We start from the raw sequence: 22,437 nt of genomic DNA on the forward strand, positions 1-22,437 counted from the left end.
TCACCAGCCACTGCAGCATGAGTTCCATCCCCGTTCAGCCAAGGAGCAACCCACATGGCACAGCAGACCTCTCCGGTCTCGCCCACTGCTCTTCTCAGCAGTGTATTTCAGTCATTCTGCCTGTTCTGCTCCCCACTTGCTCTGATGAATCCTCTTACCCCCAGCACCTCTGGCTTACACCCCAGTTCTTGTATGCACAAATAAATAAATCTTCTAAAAAAAATTAAAAATTAAAGAGATGCACTCCAGAGTTTTCACTCCAAAAGATCCATTAAGTACTGATGAGGGGCCTCCCCTGGTGGCGCAGCGGTTGAGCGCTGAGCTGCGAGGCTGCCCGTAGCCTCTGCAGTGCTGGTTGGTTCCCCGGCCGCTGGCGAGGGTCCCACAAAAAAAAAAGGACTGATGAGATTTTTCCTTTCAGTACCTAAAAATATATGGCAATAGTTTAAGCAGTACACTGTTAATTTATATCCTCATTCCATAGAAGGAAAAAGTAAAGTGGAAACATTTTCCTTCTTTGAACCCCCTGAACTTTATTCCTACAGCCAATGTGAAGGTGCTGACTGAGGCCGGGAAAGGAACTAAGGGCTCCTCTAAGCCTGGACTGGCTCCCTTTTCATTAACTCCTCACTAGCAGTGGGTGGAGGTTGTGCTGGACTACTATTCTGATGTGGTAAGTAGAGGAGCTAGGACTCTGGCGCACTTTTTAAATGTAAATCTTGGCAGCCCATCTACCTCTGTACCATGAATCAAATTAATACATAAGGAAGTAACTCTGGGCAAGAGTTACTTGCCTAGTAACTCTTCTGTTCTTCAGAGTTAAGTGTCCTCTAAGACAGGTTCTTCTTCTGCGTTAGCAACATCAGAGAAAGTGTCAAATTGTAACTGCAGATCCAAGTACACTTTCTAATTCAGCTTTATCAATAATAAAGTGGATATTTATACAGATTACCTGTCTAATTCTTCTCATTTTGTCATATGAGTTAGGAGTGCAGGAAGGGAAAAGAGACATATTACTATTATCTTTCACTGGTCCTCTTAAATCTAAAATATATGGAAAAGCAGACTTGAACAGATCTTCATCTGCTGATTATAGAGGATACGCAGTGTGCACTCATCTCTAAAAGCATCTTCCTGATTAGTGCTTTAACTTGGTTTTATTATTATTTTTTAAGATTTATTTTTATTTATTTATGCATACAAGAACTGGGGTATAGACCAGAAGTGCAGGGGATGGCAGGATTCACCAGAGAAAGAGTGGGGAGCAGAACAGGCGGATCTACTGAAATACACTGCTGAGGGAGCAGCAGGCAAGACAGGAGAGGTCTGCTGAACCATGTGGGTTAGCTCTCTGGCCAGGGATCGAACTCATGCTGTAGTGGCAGGCGACAGCTTGATAGCACTGAGACTTTAACCCCTGTGCCACTAGGCAGGCCCAACCTGGTTTTATTTAAACCAAATTTACTGCTCTATATGTAACAGGATAGTTTTAATTAGCAATAGAAAAGCAAAGTCTTCATCTAAAAAATGTTATCTAAGAATTTTCATGGAAACATCTAATGAAGATGTAGCTACATAGAAATATGTAGCTAAGCCTTTGACAAATTAGGAAAAAATACATTATTCAAATTTATTATTTTATTTATTTTTTAAAGATTTATTTATTTATGCATACAAGAACTGCGGTACAGTCCAGAGATGTGGGGGGTGAGAGGATTCACCAGAGACAGAGTGGGGAACAGAACAGGCAGATTGACCAAAATACACTGCTGAGGGGAGCAGCCAGCGAGTCAGTAGAGGTCTGCTGTGCAATGTGGGCCGCTCTTTGGCTGGGGATTGAATTCGTGGTGCAGTGGCTGCAGCGAGCCTCATAGGTTGCATCTTAACCCCTTGCGCCACCAGGGAGGTCCCCACATTATTCAAATTTAAAACATGAGGTTATTTTTCTATTCTTATTTTAGGGGAATTTTTAAAGAATTTTCACATATATAATCTTAGCTGATATTCAGAGTAATTATGAAGCTGAAGGGGGAAGTACAAATACTCTCATTTCCCAGTGAGGAACTGGGCCTCTTGGAGGTCAAGTGACTCTGTTGCTCAGGAGCACATGACATGTAAGCAAGCATTACTGCTCTTCTGAACAACACTCTTTATGTTATCTACCCTACTTCCCAAGAAGAAAATAAGGCCCTGAGGGTGGAGAGTTTGTTAATATGGTACATACAAGTCAGTACCTAGTACATAAAAGTTTGGTCTAGTATCTAACACATAGTACCAAAATTTTGGTTGAATGAAAAATGATGAATTTCATGTTATATGCTAAACATTAACTCTAAGCTAGCCCAGACAAAACATTCACACAAAAGAAAGCAAGATACTTCATTAGTCCAGATTCTATGCCTACAGACTTCAACTGGATAACTGAGATCCCTCAGAGAAACCAGTTGACCATTCCCAGTCAGAATAAGGAAATACATTCTCTCTCTCATACACACACACACACACACACACACACACACACACACACACGTCGTTCACACTTGCTATCTGTAATTCACTCTCAGTAGTATTTCTTTGTAACACACAATTTCTCTCATGCATCACATTTCTTCTGTATTTTACATATAGCCCTCTCTTCATTTTCCCAGTTTTACACATATTTTCTCTTCTTTCCTTTCTCCTACCTTTTTCTTCACTACCCTCTGACACCTTTCTGCCCAACTTAACTGGAAACAAGAGTTAAAAAAAAAAAATAAGGAGTTATGTTTACCTAGTAGTAGGTATTATCTGAAAAATCAAGTCCTTTATTTCCAAAGTTCCATAGATATTATTGGTTCCACAAATGCACATCATTAAATTGTATGTCAAACAAAGAATTTCCAAAGATACTTACTTCCTCTGTCAGTTTAGTGTTGGATTTTTCTAATGCATCCACTTTTGCTTGAAGGTTATTTACAGTAGCACTATCAAGAAGGAAAAAAGAAAGTAAGTTAAGAGTCATGTTTATATTTCATGTTCAACTGTAACCATATCTTTGCTTGGCTAACAGTGCCATAGTTCTCTGTAGACATTATTATAAATGGTATTTAGCCAGTGCCCTATCTCAGTGCCTGGCAAACAGGAATTCTATGTATATCTGTTGAATATTATCTGAATTTATCCTTATTGTCAGTTTACCTAACCCACACCCCCAACAAGACTCCCTGCAAAGTATTTATTCATTCTTTACTTCAGATGTCTGTTGAGTTCTTCTACATAGTTCTTCTGGTCCAGAATTGCAGTAATTTGGCCATCTCTGGGGGAAGGGTAGATGTAGAACAGAGAGAAAATTAAAATAAAATTACATTAGAAATATCAAGATGTTGTTCTGCTCAAGTTTTCACAAACACAGTAATAAAACAGGCAGATCCTGAAGTATAACACTCCTCAGCATATCAACAAGAAGATTCAGAGGTTTAAAAATGGAAATAAAAACAAAAGTAAAAATGCACCCCTATTAATAAAGCCCTTATGATCGCTTACAAACCTTAATAACTAAGGTTACAGGTACAATAAATCAATCTATCAGAGGCATCCAAAGAAGAGAACTTTTCTTGTTGTAACTGATTGGGCTTTATTTTTTAGCTTTGCTAGTATTTATATCAACTTTCCGTTTATAATATGAATTGAATCAAGTTTACACTTAGCTGTTTCAAAAGGTTTTATATATTTGTCCTTAAATGTTACTGATAATTCAAAGTGAATGGTATGAAAAGCTTTCATAAATATCAAGAGTTTATTCTTTTTTTAATTTAATTTAATTTATTTATTTTTTATAGAGGCATGTTTTATTTTTTTAAATTTATTTGTTTGTTTTTGTTTATACATGCACTGGGTACAGTCAGAAGCGCAGGAGGGCGAGAGAATTCACCAGAGCCAGAGTGGGGAGCAGAGCAGGCAGAAGGACTGAAGTACACTGCTGAGGGGAGCAGCGGGTGGCAGGAGAGGTCTGTGCGCCATGTGGGACCCTCCTCCGGTGGCCGGGGAGCAGCTGGGGATCGAACTGGCGCCGCAGAGGCCGCGGGCAGCTTCGCAACCCAGTGCTCAACCACTGCGCCACCCAGGAGGCCCAAGAGTTTATTCTTACACAAATTAATTACGTGTGGGAAAAGGAGGTTCACACATCTAGAACCAAACAATTTTTAGTAGGCAAAAGTTAAATAGCGAGACTTTTCAGTTAAAAGATAAATTAGGATCACACATCTCTACAACTATTTAAAGAAAAAGTGATATAATCTTAGCTCAATGTTCAAGGTTCAGACTAATTATACTATCAAGTGCTAGATTTATAAAGAGTGTGAGGCAGGCTTCTGATCTCAAAGTATTATATAAATATTTTAAAACCTTTTTATTTTGAAATAATCTTAGATTTACAAAAAGAGTTATAAAAGTAGCACAGAATTCGTTCCTTCATTCTCCCTGAAGAATGAAGATTCAGCAACCTCTAGTGTCAACATTTTACATAACCCATGATGCATACGTAATATTGTAAATTTTGAGCAAATTGAAAATGCAATCCTTTTGATCAAGAATACCATGCTTTTAAATACTACTTTAAGAGATGGAGCATTAGATTTCTTTTACAATTATGTTTAATTTGTTTACCACAATCCACATAACAGGAAAATTACCTAACTATAATCCTTTTTAGGGCATAGCAGCCACAATAGTCAGGTATTTTTGGCAAAACACTATTAAAGCGGGACTCCCCAGTGGTGCAGCGGTTGAGAACTGGGTTGCCAGGCTGCCCGCAGCCTCTGCAGCACCGGTTCGATCCCCGGATGCTCCCCGGCCACCGGAGAAGGGTCCCGCATGGCGCGCAGACGTCTCCTGCCGCCCGCTGCTCCCCTCAGCAGTGTACTTCGGTCCTTCTGCCTGTTTTGCTCCCTGCTCTGGCTCTGGTGAATTCTCTCACCCTCCCGCGCTTCTGACTGTACCCAGTACTTGCATAAATAAATAAATAAATAAATAATAAAAAATCTTAAAAAAAAAAAAAAAAAAACCAAAACACTATTAAAGCTATACCATCAGAAATTCAGCAAATATATAAAGCAGTGGCTGAAAACTTTAAATATTAACAAAAACACCTAATTTTCTTTGTACATACCCTTCACTACCTTTACTGCTGTTCCCATCCTTCAGATACATTGAAAAATCTATAACTCCAACCTATAGAGAGAATTTATAGAATTTAGTATAAAATTAGATGTATTTCTGAAGGCATAACACAATGCCTAACACAAAACAGTAATATAGTCATGGCAATTACTAGACATTTCTGATGAAAATTTAATGCTTTATTTTTTATTATAATTAGGAATTAATAAGGGCTTTATGTAACCAAGGAATCAAGACTAAGTCAATAGGACTAAAGACCAGATCATGACTAAGAAAGCCAACAGACAACTTCATATATGTTTAAGGTTTAAAGTTTCTTTCTGTTTTGCTTATTTCAGGTATTCTGCTACTGAACCCCTAGTCACTTTTGGGAATAACTTTTAAAATAATTATAAAACATAATGCACTTTCATTTATAGAAGCGTCAGAAAATACAGATATAACAAAAGGAAGTAATATAAATACCATAATCCCAACCGCCCAAAGATGACCACTGTATCGCTCTTCCAAACTTTCATTAATACACAGGTCTACTTGCCATTTTATTTTCAGGTTATTTCTTTTTGAAAATATAGATCAAACTAGTATACTTCTTTTTCTACCTTCTCAGAGTAAAATTAAACAGAAATTCATTGCATTTCACACATAAGGGATGAGAAGTATTCATAGTGAATGTACCAGCTTTATTTATTGAGTAATAATGTGTGCCAGGTCCTGTACAGAGTGCAATGCAAGTACGAACTCCTTTATCCCTCACAATAACCAAATGAAAAAGACAAGGATACTCTTTATTAACCTGTATTACAGAAAAGGAATCTGAAATATCAAAAAACTAACTATAAAATACATTCATTTAGAAAATGGAGAAGTCAGAATTGAGTCTAAAAAGTTTGGCTTCAGATACATCACCATTAACTACCATGCCATACTGGGTTTACTATTTAGCTCGTGTGTGTATATGTGTTGCCTGTACGAAATATTTTTAATAGGATCTCAGTCAAGAATTCGAAAAACAGGGCCTTCCTGGTGGCTCAGGGGCTAAAGACACAGCGCTATCAAGCTATCACCAGCCACAGCAATGTGAGTTCGATCCCCGGCCAGGGAGCTAACCCACATGGTGCAGTAGACCTCTCCTGTCTCGCCCACTGCTCCCCTCAGCAGTGTATTTCAGTGGATCCTCCTGTTCTGCTCCCCATTCTGTCTCTGGTGAATCCTCTTACCCCTCCTGCACCTCTGGTCTACACCCCAGTTCTTGTATGCATAAATAAATAAAAATAAATCTAAAAAAAAAAAAAGAATTTGAAAAACATTCATAAGGCATAAATGATCCAAGTTGAAAGGAAAATAATTTTTTATGTTCACACTGTATTGTAATTAAAGGAAATCCCATTTATGACCCAGATAATTCCTCCTAATTTTATTGGTAAAATCTGATTAATCTAAATTTAGAGATAACAAAATTCAGAGTGACACACTTAGTAACTGAGTGTTCTTCCCATACCTGAGAGTCTAAATCTTCTCCTTTCATACAGAAATTGGCATCAATGACATTCAGACCGACCAAGAGACCAGCAATTATAGCTCCTTCTTCTTCCATCATGAGGGCATTGGGTTCATAGAATTCACTGTAATAGAAATACATGAAAATACTCCATTTTAGTAAAATTTCATGAATGCAACGATGATATCATGAGACAAGGGCAAAAATGCTTGTTTCGTGGTTGGATATAACCAACTACGAAATAGCAGAAAAGTAAAACAAGGATGACTTGGATAAATATTTTAGATTATAGGCACATGAATAGACTAGGTAACACGCAATTGAAAGAAAAGTAATTACAGTGGGATTTTTATTCAAGGGATTATTCATGCTTTTCCTACATTTTTGTATTTATGATGTACCATGGGATAATTCTGCAATCTTTTATACATCAAAATTTACTTTTTCTGATTTATTTTTAATTCTATTTAAGTACTACATTCCTTTGACATGGTAAATAAATATTTTATAAATGTGACCTGTTGCATTATAGTCATTTTTGACTTCTTAGCAAAAGTTGCTTAACAAGCAATATGCAGGGCCTCCCTGGTGGCGCAGGTGGTTGAGCGCAGTGCTGTGAAGCTGTCCACAGCTTCTGCAGTGCTGGTTCGATCCCAGGCGGCCTCGGAGCAACCCAAATGGCGAGCAGACCTCTCCTGTCTCGCCCGCTGCACCCCCCAGCAGTGTATTTCATCAGTCTGCCTATTCTGTTCCCTGCTCTGTCTCTGGTGAATCCTCTCAACCTCCTGCACATCTGGCCTGTACCCTGGCTCTTGTATAAATAAAAATAAACCAAACCAAACCAAACCAAACAAAAAAACAATATGCAGAGTAGGTTGATGATGATGTAAGATGTTTAAGGGATCATCATCTTTTATTGTCTAAGAAAGTCAGTTTTTATATTAAAAACAGAAGCAAAAGGTACACAAGAACCTTATAATTCTATATACTGATGACTTGTTAGGAACTTGATGTATAAACCATTCAGATCATTTGTGGAGATATACACATAATTTTGAAGGATACTAAAAAGTGTTATACTATTAAACTGTCATGAATTTTTTTTATTTAACAACATTGTGAATATCTTCCTATTTCAAAGTGAGTGAAGCTATATATAAAATACTGTTCTGGGGGAAGTGGCTAACATTGGAGGACAGGCAAGGGGAAAAAAAGGAACCATTCTGGCCAGTTCAAGACTAAGCACATTTACTCTGGTGCTCAGCTAGACAGAGCTAATTCTTCAGATGCCAATTTTAATCACACAATTTTGAAGAAAGACACTGGACTGTGGTCATTAATAGCTTGAACACTAGATCCTACTTCACTTAAAGGCTTGATTCTTGGAAAGCTGAGCCCCTGAATTGTTCCTATTTCTTTCTCCTGATTTGTTTAATTTTCTTAGGCCAGAAAACAGCAACCAATGGCACACATAGGTACTGCAACATTAAAACAACGCTCTGTATTAGGATATACAATGCAATTTCTTGTAAAAACTAGGTTTTTTTGCATAATCCTGCCATCACTTTAAATTCTCTTAGTTGTTCTTCTTAGAAGCAAGCTGTTATATTTGAATTTCTTTTGACAAATATTAATGATCTATAAAATATGCATAGGAAAGTAAATAAATTACAAAAATGCATTTTCATAAGGAGAACTAACTCATTTAACAAGCGCCTAAGAAACAGTATCAGACATTACAGTCACCTTGTATGTCCTGCTCTCTATTTACTTCCTCCTGCCCTTCCTCCTGACTTCTATCATGAAAAATGAATTTTGCATAGTTCTGAATGTTAAATGGAATAATATGCAATGATTTTTTTCATGTTGGCTTCTTTTGTCCAACATTATATTTGTGAGATTAATCAATACTGTTATGTGTAGTTGCTATATGGTAGCTCATACCGTATGAATAGATCAAAATTTACTTAGCTATATACTGTGAATAGACACTGGAGTCTATAACAAACATTATAATAGCTGCCAACAATCTTGTTCATGTCTTTCATTAAACAAGTAGAATTACTGGGTCATAAGGTACATTTTTCATCAACTTTTAATTGTCAGTTTCTCTACCAATCATTAGCAGAACATTAAAGTTTCTTCGCAGCTTCACAACCACTTGGTATTGTCTGTCTATTCCATTTTAAGCAATTTGGTGATAGGAAGGTGATGTGGAGGTATCACATTGGTATCTTAATTTGCACTGGTGTGATGGGTCCTTAAGTTTTATATGTACCTTTTGCATGTTTATTGGCCATTTAAGTTTCTTTTGTAAATGCCTTTCAAGTCCCTTATTCATCTAATGTTTGTTTGCCTTTTTCTTATTGCATTGAAGAGTTCTTTATATTTTTATTTTCTTTTTAAAGATTTATTTATGCACACAAGAGCTGGGGTGCAGGCCAAAGATGTGGAGGTGGTGGGGGCAGTGAGAGGATTCACCAGAGACAGAGTGGGAAGAGAACAGGCAGACTGACTGAAATACACTGCTGAGGGGAGCAGCAGGCAAAACAGAAGAGGTCTGCCGTGCCATGTGGGTTGCTCCCTGGCCGGCCAGGGGTTGAACTCATGCTGCCAAGGCTGTGGATTGCTTCATAATGTGGTACTTTTAACCCCTTGAGCCACCAGGGAGGCCCCTGAAGAGTTCTTTAAATACTCTGAATATATATCATTTGTAGAATATATGTGCTACATGCGACAAATATCTCCTTTCAGTCCATATGGGATGCCTTTCATTCTTAGTGTTTTGTTTTTTTTTTTTAAGATTTATTTATTTATGCATACAAGAACTGTTAGGGGGAAAGGATGTCCTGCGCTAATCCCATACAGGCTTTGTGGACTCCACCCCCACTCCAGACCAAAGCCATCAGGACATTGGGAAAGACAAATCCTGTCACCACCAAAGGGAAGGTGGCTGGGACCTGAGGGTGGAGTTAAGCAGCCAGGTTGGGTATAAAAACCAAACACGTGGGCCTTGGGAGCTTCGCTCTGTCGCTAGCCTCCTGGCTTCACAGCTCCTGGCTTGCAGCCAGCTCTCAGAGTGCCATTTGTGATTCCAGATCGGCGGATAGGGTAGGACACATTTAAAACTTTGTCTCCCATTTTTCTCCCTGAGCTGTACATTTCCTCATTTGCCCTTCCCTTGTAAATAAACCTTTTATTAACCTTTCGTGTGTGCCTGCAGTAGAGCATTGATAAGTCCTTTTAAGTGCGTGGTGAGGACACACAGTCAGGCTACCCGTTTTGTATCGGGGCTGCCCTATAACAGAACTAGTGTACAGGCCAGAGACAGAGTGGGGAACAGAACAGGCCGACTGACTGAAATACACCGCTGAGGGGAGCAGTGGGTGAGACAGGAAAGGTCTGCTGCTCCATATGGGTAGCTCCCTAGCCAGGGATCGAACTCGTGCTGCAGTGGCTACAGATAGCTTCATAGTCTGCATCTGAAACCCTTGCACCACCAGGGAGTTAACAGGGCTTTTTGGTGACAGTTCTTTATTTTAATGTAGACCAATTTACACCTTTTATACATAGTACTTCTTGTACCCTGTTTAAGAAGTTTTTGCCTACCTATATTTTCTTCCAAAAGATACACTGTTTCTTGTTCTCATGTGCATCATGATCCATCTGGAAATATTCTGTGAACTATATTTAATGTTACATGTCAATTTCTACCTTCTGGTTTTATGGTAACATGTTAAAAGTCTTTCCTATTTTCTGGAAGTATTAAATTTTAGTCTGCCCAGCAAAGGACCATATATTAATAGATGTCATGGTAGCAGAATGAACACACACAATATAAAAGTAATTATTCCTGAGTATGTGTGTGTGAGATGTGGGAGAAGGTATCAGTTGAACTACGTGAAAATGTCTGATTCAACTGTTTCTGATCTACAAAAATGGCAAATTTATATGCTCTCACCTCATATGATGTAGAACATAGCAAAAAAAGAACAAAATTCAAGAAGAATTCATACCTGAGAAGTTCCTTCTTATTGATCAAAGCTTTCATATATTCTGAAAGTTTCTTTTGCATTAATGCCAAACGAAGCCAGGCTCTTCCTCTGCCTACTGGTGTCCTACAAAAACACAGAAACCAAACAATTAAAAGTAGCACAGAAGGGGGCCACAGTGGACAAATTCCCTTACTCTTGCTAATGGTCCTCCAGTGTAACATGCTACTCACCACCTCTCCCAAGACATTACTATTGGAGGGATTCTGTGTGGGCTAGTGGAACCCAGAGGGTGTGTTTGGGACAAAATCTCTTGCCAAAAATTAATTACTGAATGAGACCACAATTTGAAGACAAGACCTCTGGGATGCCCAAGTGAACTGTTGCATCAGATTAATGTTGAGTAAATTGTCATAAATTTAATGTGAGTCATGTGAATACCCATGTACTAATAAGGTGGACATTATTAGGCTTCTATCTGATTAAACTTAAATCAATCTAATTTGGTAAAAGAGCACTACTCTTTTGCAAGTCCGAAGGCAGGTTCTGGGTTGTCAGCTTCTGCAGTTCACTTGACATTGTTTTAATCTTGGCTCTCAAATTCCACTGAACACATTCTTTTTCTAGTCACCTCCCTGGACTCAATTTCTTGATTCATGAGATGATTCTCACAGTATTTAAAAAAAAATAAGGAAATGTTTGATATTTTAAAATAAAGACAATCTCTCCTAGATTAATAATACTTTTCTCTCATGGGTACTTTTAATCTTCTACATTACCAGTTCTCTTATAACAGTGCCCATTCATAACAAAATTATGCATTTTGGATTCTTATCAAAAGTTATGATGATCATCATTATTTTTAGGCTCACTCTTCAAGGAGACTGTTTTACCTGACAAACAGAATTCACCCTTAAACTTACTTAAGTCCTGGAAGATCTTTGACACTGGCTGTTATCTCTGCAGCTTCTGGAACAAGTTTTTCTACCAGTTCTAGAGGTCCCCAAAAGGATTTATTTTGTCCAAGAAAAGTTTTCTTAGCTAAGGCAATAAAAACAATACCACATTTTAATATTCTTCAAAATGTAAGCAAACCATCAAAATACACACATCTGTGTTCTTCCCTCCCGTGTATTTAGGGTTTTTTTCAGTCTAGATGATTACTTCTTAAATTTTTCATGCTTTCAGAATAGAGAACATTTTGTGAAAATAAAGAAATCTCCTTACTTTCCAAGATTCCTTTTTCAAGAAGAATTTATGGATGAGCTCTATCATATAATAAAACATTTTAACAATATAGCACTTAAAGCTATATGGTATTAGTGAAGAAAGCAGTTCAATAAGAAACAAATATAACCCAAAACATATTACATATATTGGGAAGGGAAGAGGAGAGGAAGCAAAGGTGATCAAGACCAGGTCCTGCCCTCAAAAGCTTATGATTAAGCTGGGGCCTCCCTGGTGGCGCAGGGGTTAAGCACAGCACTTTGAAGCTATCTACAGCCTCTGCAGCATGAGTTTGATCCCCGGCCAGGGAGCTACCCACATGGCGCAGCAGACCTCTCCTGTCTCACCTGCTGCTCCCCTCAGCAATGAATTTCAATCAGTCTGCCTGTTCTGTTGCCCACTCTGTCTGTAGTAAATCCTCTCACCCCCCCGCATCTCTGGCCTGTCCCCCAAAAAATGACTTCTTAAAAAAAAGTTTATGATTAAGGGGGGAAAGCACGAACCAGGAAATTTGAGTTCTAGCACTAGCTTAGCCCCCACACACTGTGTGACCCCGGGCAAGGGGTATCCCATTTTAGACCTATTTCTACTTGTCAATCAGAACTGCTGATCTGGACTAGATACTTATAATCACTGTTCTAGTTTTAGCATGTAATGATATTTGTTTCCCAAGCCCTCAAGTTCTTAAAGTCAACTATATCCTTGCATCCATATATGTTGCATCCCAGTGGATTAATATTAACTCAAGTCTCTTATTCTTTAGCTCCACAAAAATGTTTTCCTTTTATAAACTCATGCCATTCACAGCAGCATGGGTGGAGCTGGAAGAGATTATGCTCAGCGAAATAAGCCAGAAAGAAAAAGAAAAATATTGGATGGTTTCACTTACAGGAGGGATGTAGAGGAACTAAATAAGGGACCAGGAAAAAAAATAACTATAATAAAGTAAAAATCAAAATCAACAGGCAACCATACACCAGAGACATTCTGTAGGGGAAGAGGAGGAAGAAGGATCAGGACAGAGGTGGGAAGAGCACAAGGGACTATGGTGATGGTGCACGGGTGAATGGGTGATGGGAATTTCATGGGGAAATCATACATTGCACAAAATGAAGGATGATGTAATAAATATACATAAGTATTAAAAATGTTTTCCTTTTCAGTACCTATTGCTAGGAAATAGTTGCACGCACCCTTGCATTCTGAGGCCATGGCCTACCTTTCAAGCCGTGTTTTAGGCAGTGCTCCATCACCACGAAGAACTGTTGAAGTGGTGCGTAGTCTGAGTCCAGAGTTCTCCCCAGGTTCAGAGCTGATTCAATCAAGCCCTTGATGCTCAGTTTGGCCATGTTCATCAGGTTCATGCGTTCGTTGGCCATGAGATAGTTAGGATCTGGAGTCAGAGGGTGAGAGGATGAAGCCTGGTTACTGGAAATAGTGCATGACCAATTCAGCAGGGTTTCACTGTGTTGCCACCTGCATTCATGGCGCAAAAGCTAAGGCTGCCGGTGTTCTGGCAGAACCCAGGCAGTGGCACCAAGCTTTACCATTAGTTGCTGTCATATTCTCCACATGTACCTACTGCTAAAAAGACAGAAAGATGCCAGTTTCCCTTAGGACTATTGTCCATAAATCATTAAAATGATCTATTTTATCAAACCATGACTGAGTGCAAAATCTTTTAATATTCTCACCACTGCCTCTGCCACCACACTTATAGCTCCCTGCTTCCACCCCTGTCCTGCCCCTCATTTTCTATGCAGTGTGTGAAGTGCTCTGGAAAACAAGAGAAAAGGCTGGGGGGTAAAGTACTTAAACTTTCCCTCAAATATACTATTTGCATTATTAGCCTTTATGACATTTGGCATCATTATTTAGGTTTAGCATTATTAAATAAACTAAAAATAATCACTATTAGTGTAGGGCAGTAATAGAACTTAATCAGTTCCCAAGTTTTTGAGACTTAGCATAGAGTGTGTGACTCTCACCAACCAGACAGATTAACTGTAAGAGACTAGGTGCACTTTGTCTGACAGAACTCAGTAATCTAAGCGCTTATGGCCTTCATTTATTAGTATGTATATTCTACCAAGAACTGTGTGCTGCTTCTTAAAACTATGATCTTAATTTCTCCTTACAACACACAAGGGTACCATTACCAAGAGTCATTTTACAAGGAAAGAAAACGTGCCCAGAGAGTCAAGCGCTTCCCAGGGCCAGGAACAGAGGAGCAGACAACAGACTCCAAACCCTATAATCTACTTACAAATGAATCAATGTCCTCAAATAATATTTACCTTTCCTGCTGATCGTTCCTTTATATAATTATCTTATTTAATCCTTGTGACTCATTTAATATTGTCCCTTCTTTTCGGATGGTAAAGTTAACCTGCTGTTCAAGGCCAAATAGTTCATAAATGGCAGAGTTTGAATGTGACAGGAAAATGAATGCTCTTTCCTCTATCACACACGCACACTCCCAAACACAAATGTGAAATTTCCATAAAAAGTGAAAAAGGCTGAGAAATCTATATTTTACATTTTCTTAGGTTGGACAAATAAAACTATAAAGGTACTAATGAAAATATAGCACCATAATGCAAATAAGCAACACAAAACATAATTTTATTCAAATTGTCCTAAATAACCTTCCTCACACACTCTTCATTTACATCTGGCTTTCACAGTTAAATGACCAGAATCAAAAGGCCAGAATTTCAATCAAACTTCTGTATTAAGTTTAAGGACTTGTACATTTACATAGTTTCAACTCTACAAATCTTAGTTTGTTGTGATGATCTGAGGTAAATTTTTAGAGAAATACTTTATTGTGAAAGTCAGAATTGGTATATATTGCCATTCATTCTTTTTTTGCAAATGATCTAATGTTTTGCAGCCTTTGTTCAGGGTAGAAACAAGACTAGAAAAAGCTCACAAAGGTTCACTGACATACACAAAAAACTATCCCATGAAAAGCAACCACGAACAACTTTATCAGTCATTAATTTCCAATATTACTGGCATGACCTTGCATAATCACTGGGAGAAGGAAAAAGGGCAGGTGTAAGAGGGTATGCATGAATATTGGTGGAGAACTACTGGCTTCTCCATTAAATGCCTACCAACACGTAACAAGAAAATGTGGAGTTGAATAACTGGTAGTCCATAAGGTATGATTCCCTGTGCCTCAAGCCAACAGATTGTTAATTCAGGGAGCTAATGACAAAATCAAATAATGCTGCTAGTCAAGTTTATTACATGATTCCAATCTAGTGATAATTGGAGTATGGACAAATACCACACTTTGAGATGTATTTCAAGGAGTGATGGATATATACTGGTCCCAATTATTGCCCCAACGTGTACCTTTTAAAATCAGCAGAAATGTTCAAGACATCTGACTGAGCTCTGGGAGTGCATAAACTACAGAAAATAATTACATTTCTAATACTTTGCACTCTATTAGTATAGTGCTCTAACCTATTTGAAGTGAACTGTATCAAAATCAAACATACCCACTCATCCTTTAGAAATATTACTCTCAACTTTGGCACTACTGGCATTTATTTTTACAGAAATTGGCAAATTATTCTAAAATACACGTGGAAATAAAAAAAAGATGCAGAATAATGAAAACAAACTTGAAAAAAAATCATTGTTGGAAGGCTCACAATTCACTGATTCCAAAACTTACTGTGAAGCAACAGTAATCAAGGCTGTGTGATACTGTCATAAAGATAGACATACCGATTAATGGAATCAACTTTAAAGTCCAAAAATAAACATACACATTTATGGCCAATTGATTTTCAACAAGGGTGCCAACACAGTTTAACTGGTAAAAACAACAACAATAATTTCAAAAACACTCCCAGCAGAGTTGGATATCCACGTGCAAAAGAATATTACAAAACAAAATGGATCAAAATGGATCCAAGACTGAAGCATGAGAGCAAAAACTACAAGACTTTTAGAAGAAAGCATAGGTCTAAATCTTTGTGACATGGGTTAGGCAATGGTTTCTTAGATACAAAATTCACAAGTAACAAAGGGGAAAAAAAAAACCACAAAAAATTAAAAACTTTAGCAATTCAAAGAACGTCATTAAGAAAGTGAAAAGAAAACCCACAGAATGGGAGAAAATATTTGCAAATCAAATTTAGTACCCAGAATATATAAAGAATTCATAATTCAACAACAATAGACAACGCAGTAAAAGAGAACAGGCAGGGGCATCCCTGGTGGCACAAAGGGTTAAGCACAGCACTGTGCTTCCATAAGCTATCCACAGTCTGCAGCACAAGTTCGCTCCCCACCCAGCCAGGGAGTTACCACATGGCGCAGCAGACCTCTCCTGTCTCGCCTGCTGCTTCCCTCAGCAGTGTATTTCTGTCAATCTGCCTGTTCTGTTCCCCTCTCTGTCTCTGGTGGATCTCTTAACCCCCGCACCTTTGTCTTGTATCCCAGTTGTATGTATAAATAAATCTTTATTAATCTTTTATAAATATATCTTTATCTTGTATGTATAAATAAATCTTAAAAAAAAAAAAGAGAATAGGTAAAGGATATGAAGACATATTTCTCCAGAGAAGATACGCAAATGACCACTAAGTACAGGAAAAATTCAAGCCACAGTGAGATTACCACTTCATACTCACCAGGATGGATTAAAAAAACTCGAAAGATTGAAAAGGAAAATAACAAGCATTGATGAGAACGTGGAGGAACTGAAACCCTCATGCACTGTTGGTAAGAACATAAAAGAGGGAATGCAACTGCTTTGAAAAAGAGCCTAACGTCTCCCTGGTGGCGCAAGGGGTTAAGCATCGCACTATGAAGCAATCCACAGCCTCTATAGCACGAGTTCAATCCCTGGCCTGTCAGGGAGAAACCCACATGGCGAGGCAGACCTCTCCTGTCTCACCCACTGCTCCTCTCAGCAGTGTATTTCAGTCTGCCTGTTCTGTTCCCCACTGTTTCTGGTGGATCCTCTCACCCCCAGGATCTCTGGCCTGTGCCCCAGCTCTTGTGTGCATAAATAAATAAATCTTTTTTTTTTTTTTTAAAGCCTAACAGTTCCCAGATAGGCTAAACACAATTGCCTATGACCAAGGAATTCCACTCTTAGGTATATACCCAACAGAAATGAGAGCACACAAAATTCATGCATGAATGTCCATAGGCGTGTCATTCTTAATAGCAAAAAGTGGAAACAGCCAAAATGCCCATCAATACACGAATGGATACAAAAAATGTGGTATCTGTACAAAACATTGTTATCCAGCAATAATAAGGAATGAAATGCTAATACCAACAAGGGGGAAACTTGAAGACAACATTATGCTGAGTGAACGAAGTCAGACACAAGGGGCTTCGTATTTTATGATTTTGTTTATAAAAAACATCCAGAATAGGCAAATTTGTATTGACAGAAAGTAGATTAGTAGTTGTAGGATGCTGAGGGGAAGGGGGAGTAGGGGACACCTACTAATAGTATAAGATTTCTTTCTTTTTTTACATTTTAAAAGGACAGGTTAATTACGCAAAGGAGAAAGAAAAAAGAGAGGCACCTGCATAGTCACAGGTGGGCAGTAGAGCTGCTGCTCCTGTTTTGCAAAGGAAAAAAAGGTTTGTGAAAAGAAACACCTGCATAATCACAGGCAGACAGGAGAGGTCCTGGTTTAGGGTTTCTTTTTAGGGTAAAAATATTCTGGGATTTTGATAGTGGGGATGGAGACACAATTTTGTGAATATACTAAAAATTACTTAACTGTTCATTTTAAAAAGCGGGGACCCTTATAGTAGGTGAATTGTATCAAATAAAACTTATTTTAAAAAAACCAAGGCTTAAGGGCCTCCCCAGTGGCACAGCAGTTGAGCGCTGGGTTGCGAAGCTGTCGGCAGCCTCTGCAGCACCAGTTGGATCCCCGGGTGCTCCCGGCCACCGGAGGAAGGTCCCACATGACGCGCAGACCTCTCCTGCCGCCCGCTGCTTCCCTCAGCAGTGTATTTCGGTCCTTCTGCCTGTTCTGCTCCCTGCTCTGGCTCTGGTGAATTCTCTCACCCTCCCGCGCTTCTGACTATACCCAGTGCTTGCATAAATAAATAAATAAATAAATAAAGCAAATCTTAAAAAAAAAAAAAAAACCCCAAAAAAAACCCCCAAGGTTTAAGAAATGTAATAATGCATATCTTATATGGACCCTGAATCAAATAAACCAACTGAAAAAGACATACTTGAAACCATCAACTCATTTAACCTGGAGACTCTAATTCTGTGTTTTTCTACCTCTGAAATTCCCTTTCTACCGCTGAGAAGTTAACAACAGTAACAAACCCTTTAGGTTTGGGCTTTGACATTAAAATAAATAAGCTTATTTGGTGATTTCATGTCCCCAAATCACCACTAGTCATTTTTGGTGAGGTCTGGTGAAATTACATATATACTGGTTCTTCACACAGATCTCTAAAAACCCTTGTAATTTCCTAAGAGTGATTAAGAGTGGTAAGAGTATCTTTTGTTGTATTTGTTATTTGTCCCCAGTTACTTTTATAACTACCTAATAAAAGGTAAAAGGAACACTTTTTGTTATTCATAACAATTCCCTTTCAAACCACACCGGAATTTATTTTAGTGAGTAACTTGGAAAGCCCTTAAAGATACGGAGGCTGGGAGCTAAAGGAACCAACTGTGTCTAGACAGTTGGAACCGTCACACCCCAGAGCCCAACTACCTGGAAGGGAAAAGGGCTGAAGACCCAGCGCAGTCACCAGTGGGCAATGATGTAATTCATCATGACTACCTAAGGAAGCCTCCATAAATAGTCTGGAGAGCCTCTGGGTTGGTAAGCACATCACAATGCCCAAAGGTATGGAGAAGGCAAGGGTGCTCCACTCCATCCACTCTCCTTCCCACATGCTTTGCCCTATTTAATCCACCTGTTTCTGAGTTACATCATCTTGTAATATACAGGCAACCTAGCAAATGAACTCTTTTCCTGAGTTCTGTGAGCCATTATAGCAAATTTTTAAACTTGAAGAGGGGGTCATAGAAACCTCTGGTTTACAGCACAGGGGACTGCTGGGAATGGCATCAAAGTGAGGCTGTCCTGTAGTGCCAAGCCCTGAGCCTGTGGACTCCATACTAATCCCAAGTACATTTTATCAGAATTGAATTGGTATCAGAGAATTGGTCGGTGTGGGGGAAAAAATTTCACATATTCAGTGCCAAAGGAATTGTGAGCAGTAGAGGAAAAATCTGCCTTTAAGGCATCTAATTCTCTAATCTTTAACAGATGTCCTTTTATTAAGCTTGTCCAAGAATTCCATATGAAATCACACTGATTTTTTCTTTGGAGTCCCATATAATAATATAATCAATTTTACTTCTGAAAAGTTTCCCAAATTTCATTCCACACCACAGAAGACTACCTAGAAGATTTCTGGAAACATTTTGAAGTCAGCACAATAATTAGCCTTCTTTGTTTTGGTACAACCTAAGAAAACTAGCTGATAAATGCAATCCAAGATTTTGCTGTTTTGATTAATTTATCCTTTTAAGTAATTTATCTGGATGCTAGGTGGTAAACAACTATTTATAACAGCCAGATTTCTGATCTAAAAGGGTTAGATCTCCTTGTCTCTGTTACATTCCCTGAGTGATACAGGAGAAATTTCTCATGTCTTTATACGTCACCTGTAAACACTGCAGGACAATACTCCTTGGATGTCTTGTGCTACTACATGTCTTTTACTGGTTGTATCAAGACTGTGAGGTCCTGACCACTCTTACCCAGAACATTTCTCAGGGTTGTTTATGCAGCTGATAATCATTAGATGAGACTCCCCTATTGCTTCTTGTAAAAGCTATGGATTCCTTAACCTCAAGTGTTCCTCAAGCTACAACACAAACCCACCGGGTGCACATCACCCTGCTGAGCCACAGAATCTCCCAGGGACTCTGGTGCTAGAGGAACTGACACAAAAATGATGATGTACACATTGCTTGCCTTGTCATAAATAATAAAGACCTGTTTCTGAACTAGGAGTCTTGTGTCCTTTGCAGCATGTATGAAAGAGTAACCAGCTAGTTTTTAGATTGTTATTAGGGACCTAACCAAAATATGTTTGTCTTTAACTCACTGGAATATTGTACACCTGTGCTCCAAATGCTACACCACCGAAATAGTGATAAAGGAATAAATTTCAAAATATTATATAGCACATGGGGTATATTCTATATGTGAAACACAGAAAACATGGAGAAAGTACTCCAAGTGGTAGTAATAGGTGTGAAGTGAGATGACAGAAATAGGAGCAAAATGGGGAATTCTTCCATGAGAATATGGGAAAAAACAGGAAGGCAAGTCGGAGGATAGGTCTCTAAAACTATACTTGTATATTCAGGAATCAGACATGGGAGAAAGTAGTTGGCTTCAAACTTCCTTTGGGGATTGTAAATCTGAGAGGAGTATGCAAAGTGAATCTAGGGGAAGAGGATGAAAATGGCCTCCAGGAGGAACTCTATCTGTTAAGGAAACTGAAGCATCAAGTTAATCTTAACACAAAGTTTTTGCCTTTCAGAGACTGGAAAACCCTGCTGAAAAAGGAAATAGAAAGTGAATAATTGTTTGCGGGTAAGAGATAAATTCAGCTTGGTTTTAGATAAAGGATATTTATGTGGAAGCATTCTTTTTTCTTTTTTTTAAAGATTTATTTATTTATTTATTTTATTTATACAAGCACTGGGTATAGTCAGAAGCACTGGAGGGTGAGAGAATTCACCGGAGCCAGAGCTGGGAGCAGAGCAGGCAGAAGGACCGAAGCACACTGCTGAGGGGAGCAGCGGGCGGCAGGAGAAGTCTGCGCGCCATGTGGGACCCTCCTCCCGTGGCCTGGGAGCAGCCGGGAATCGAACCGGCGTTGCAGAGGAAGCAGGCAGCTTCACAACCCGGCGCTCAACTGCTGCGCCACCGGGTAGGCCCGATGCATTCTTAACATAATTTTCATCATAGTTGTATACGGAATTCAAGTTTGGGGGTTGGATGATGTTCATATCAATTATTAGAAAAGGAGCATTTACCAGAGGAGATTGTTTAAAGAAAAAGAGAAGAATGCAGGGTTCCTGGCCCAAACTTTAAAGGGTCCCAACAATAATAGGATGGGAACAGAACTCAGAACAGTCATTTCAGGAAGGATTTTTTTTGTCTTATATCTTAGTGGCTAGTGTTGAAATGGATTCAGGCACACACTCTCCCCCCACCAAGAGAGGCAGCAGATGATATTATGCAGTCTTTAAAGCTGAATGTCACAATCCCTTAGAGTGGAGTATTAGATCAATTTAACATGCTCCCCACATAGTAGATGCACTGTTTCATGAAACTTTTTAGATCTTGATGGCATTTAGGACACGCTACCCTCAAATATAGCACCTTGACATATGGAATATCTTAAGCTGAAGGAGTTCAAGAAAACAGCTGAAGCAGGAAGGTCACTCTGAACCACCCTCCTCCTTCTTCCCTGAAGGCAGGAGAAATACCTCCCATGTGAAAGCTAGCTTCCCTTGTAGAAAGGGAGACAAACTTATCATCAGAGACAGAGAACTTAGGCCAAGAAGGTTATAAAAAACTTGTCACTTCTTCACCTTTTTACTACCCTTAGCCCAAGTGTCTTGTCAATTCTTCACAAATTTATTCTTTCTTGGTCTCAAAAGGGCCTTCTTGGTGGTGCAAGGGGTTAAGTCTCAGCACTATGATACCCCACCATAGCACAAGTTAGATCCCCGGTCAGGGAGGTGACCCATATGGTGCAGCAGACCTCTCCTGTCTCGCCCACTGCTCCCCTCAGCAGTGTATTTACAGTAGATCTGCCTGTTCTGCTCCCCACTCTGTCTCTGGTGAATTCTCTTACCTCGCCCTCTGCACCTCTAGCGAGAACCCCAGTTCCTGGATGCATAAATAAATCTTCAAAAAAAAAAAAAAAGTATGAACTTCTAAGCTTTGATCACTTCTTCAGGTCTTTATTGTCTTGTGAAGGCTCACATATACATTTGAAAATTCAATAAAATTTGTAAGCATTTTTATCACTCTGCCTTATGTCACTTTAATCTGAGGTGTAAGATTTGTGGAGGACAGAGGAAGCCTCTTCCTTCCCTACAATACACATAAATAAGCAATGTGTGTACTGAGTTCTCTGAAGTATATTTTCACAGTGGGTCTTGAATCAAGTAAGTTTGAAGAACTGTGGAGCTGTGGTTAAGGGCACAAGCCCTAGAGCTAGCCTGCGAGAGTGTGAACTCTAATAGAACTCTTCCTGAACTGTGTTACCCAGGGAAAAATTTCTTTTTTGATTTATTTTTGAGATAATTGCAGACACAAGCACTATTGTAAGAGAGAATAATATAGAGATATCATGTGCTTTTAACTAAGTTCCCCCAAAAGTAACAACTTGCAAAACTAAAGTACATATTCCAACTAGGACACTGACATCAAATTACTCAAAACCCAGAATGTTTCCATCACATCAGGGATTCCCTGCATTGCCCCTTTATAGTAATACCCA

The 22,437-nt window shown here is 38.9% G+C and overlaps 1 protein-coding gene across 5 annotated transcripts in view; it reads right to left on the reverse strand.

Moving 5' to 3' along the window:
- RUFY3 (RUN and FYVE domain containing 3) overlaps positions 1–22,437 on the reverse strand; it is a gene marked incomplete at both ends in the record, with an annotated part of 75,793 nt that overhangs the window by 20,462 nt on the left and 32,894 nt on the right. For all 5 annotated transcript variants that reach the window (XM_084233111.1, XM_084233112.1, XM_084233113.1 and 2 more), the window contains 7 exons: positions 2,894–2,963; positions 3,230–3,295; positions 5,147–5,208; positions 6,659–6,782; positions 10,675–10,776; positions 11,574–11,691; positions 13,097–13,270. In XM_084233111.1, coding sequence (XP_084089237.1) covers positions 2,894–2,963; positions 3,230–3,295; positions 5,147–5,208; positions 6,659–6,782; positions 10,675–10,776; positions 11,574–11,691; positions 13,097–13,270 — 716 coding nt within the window. The remainder of the gene's footprint in view (positions 1–2,893; positions 2,964–3,229; positions 3,296–5,146; positions 5,209–6,658; positions 6,783–10,674; positions 10,777–11,573; positions 11,692–13,096; positions 13,271–22,437) is intronic.

Source organism: Talpa europaea, assembly GCF_964194135.1.
Source record: "Talpa europaea genome assembly, chromosome: 5".
NCBI lineage: Eukaryota > Metazoa > Chordata > Mammalia > Eulipotyphla > Talpidae > Talpa > Talpa europaea.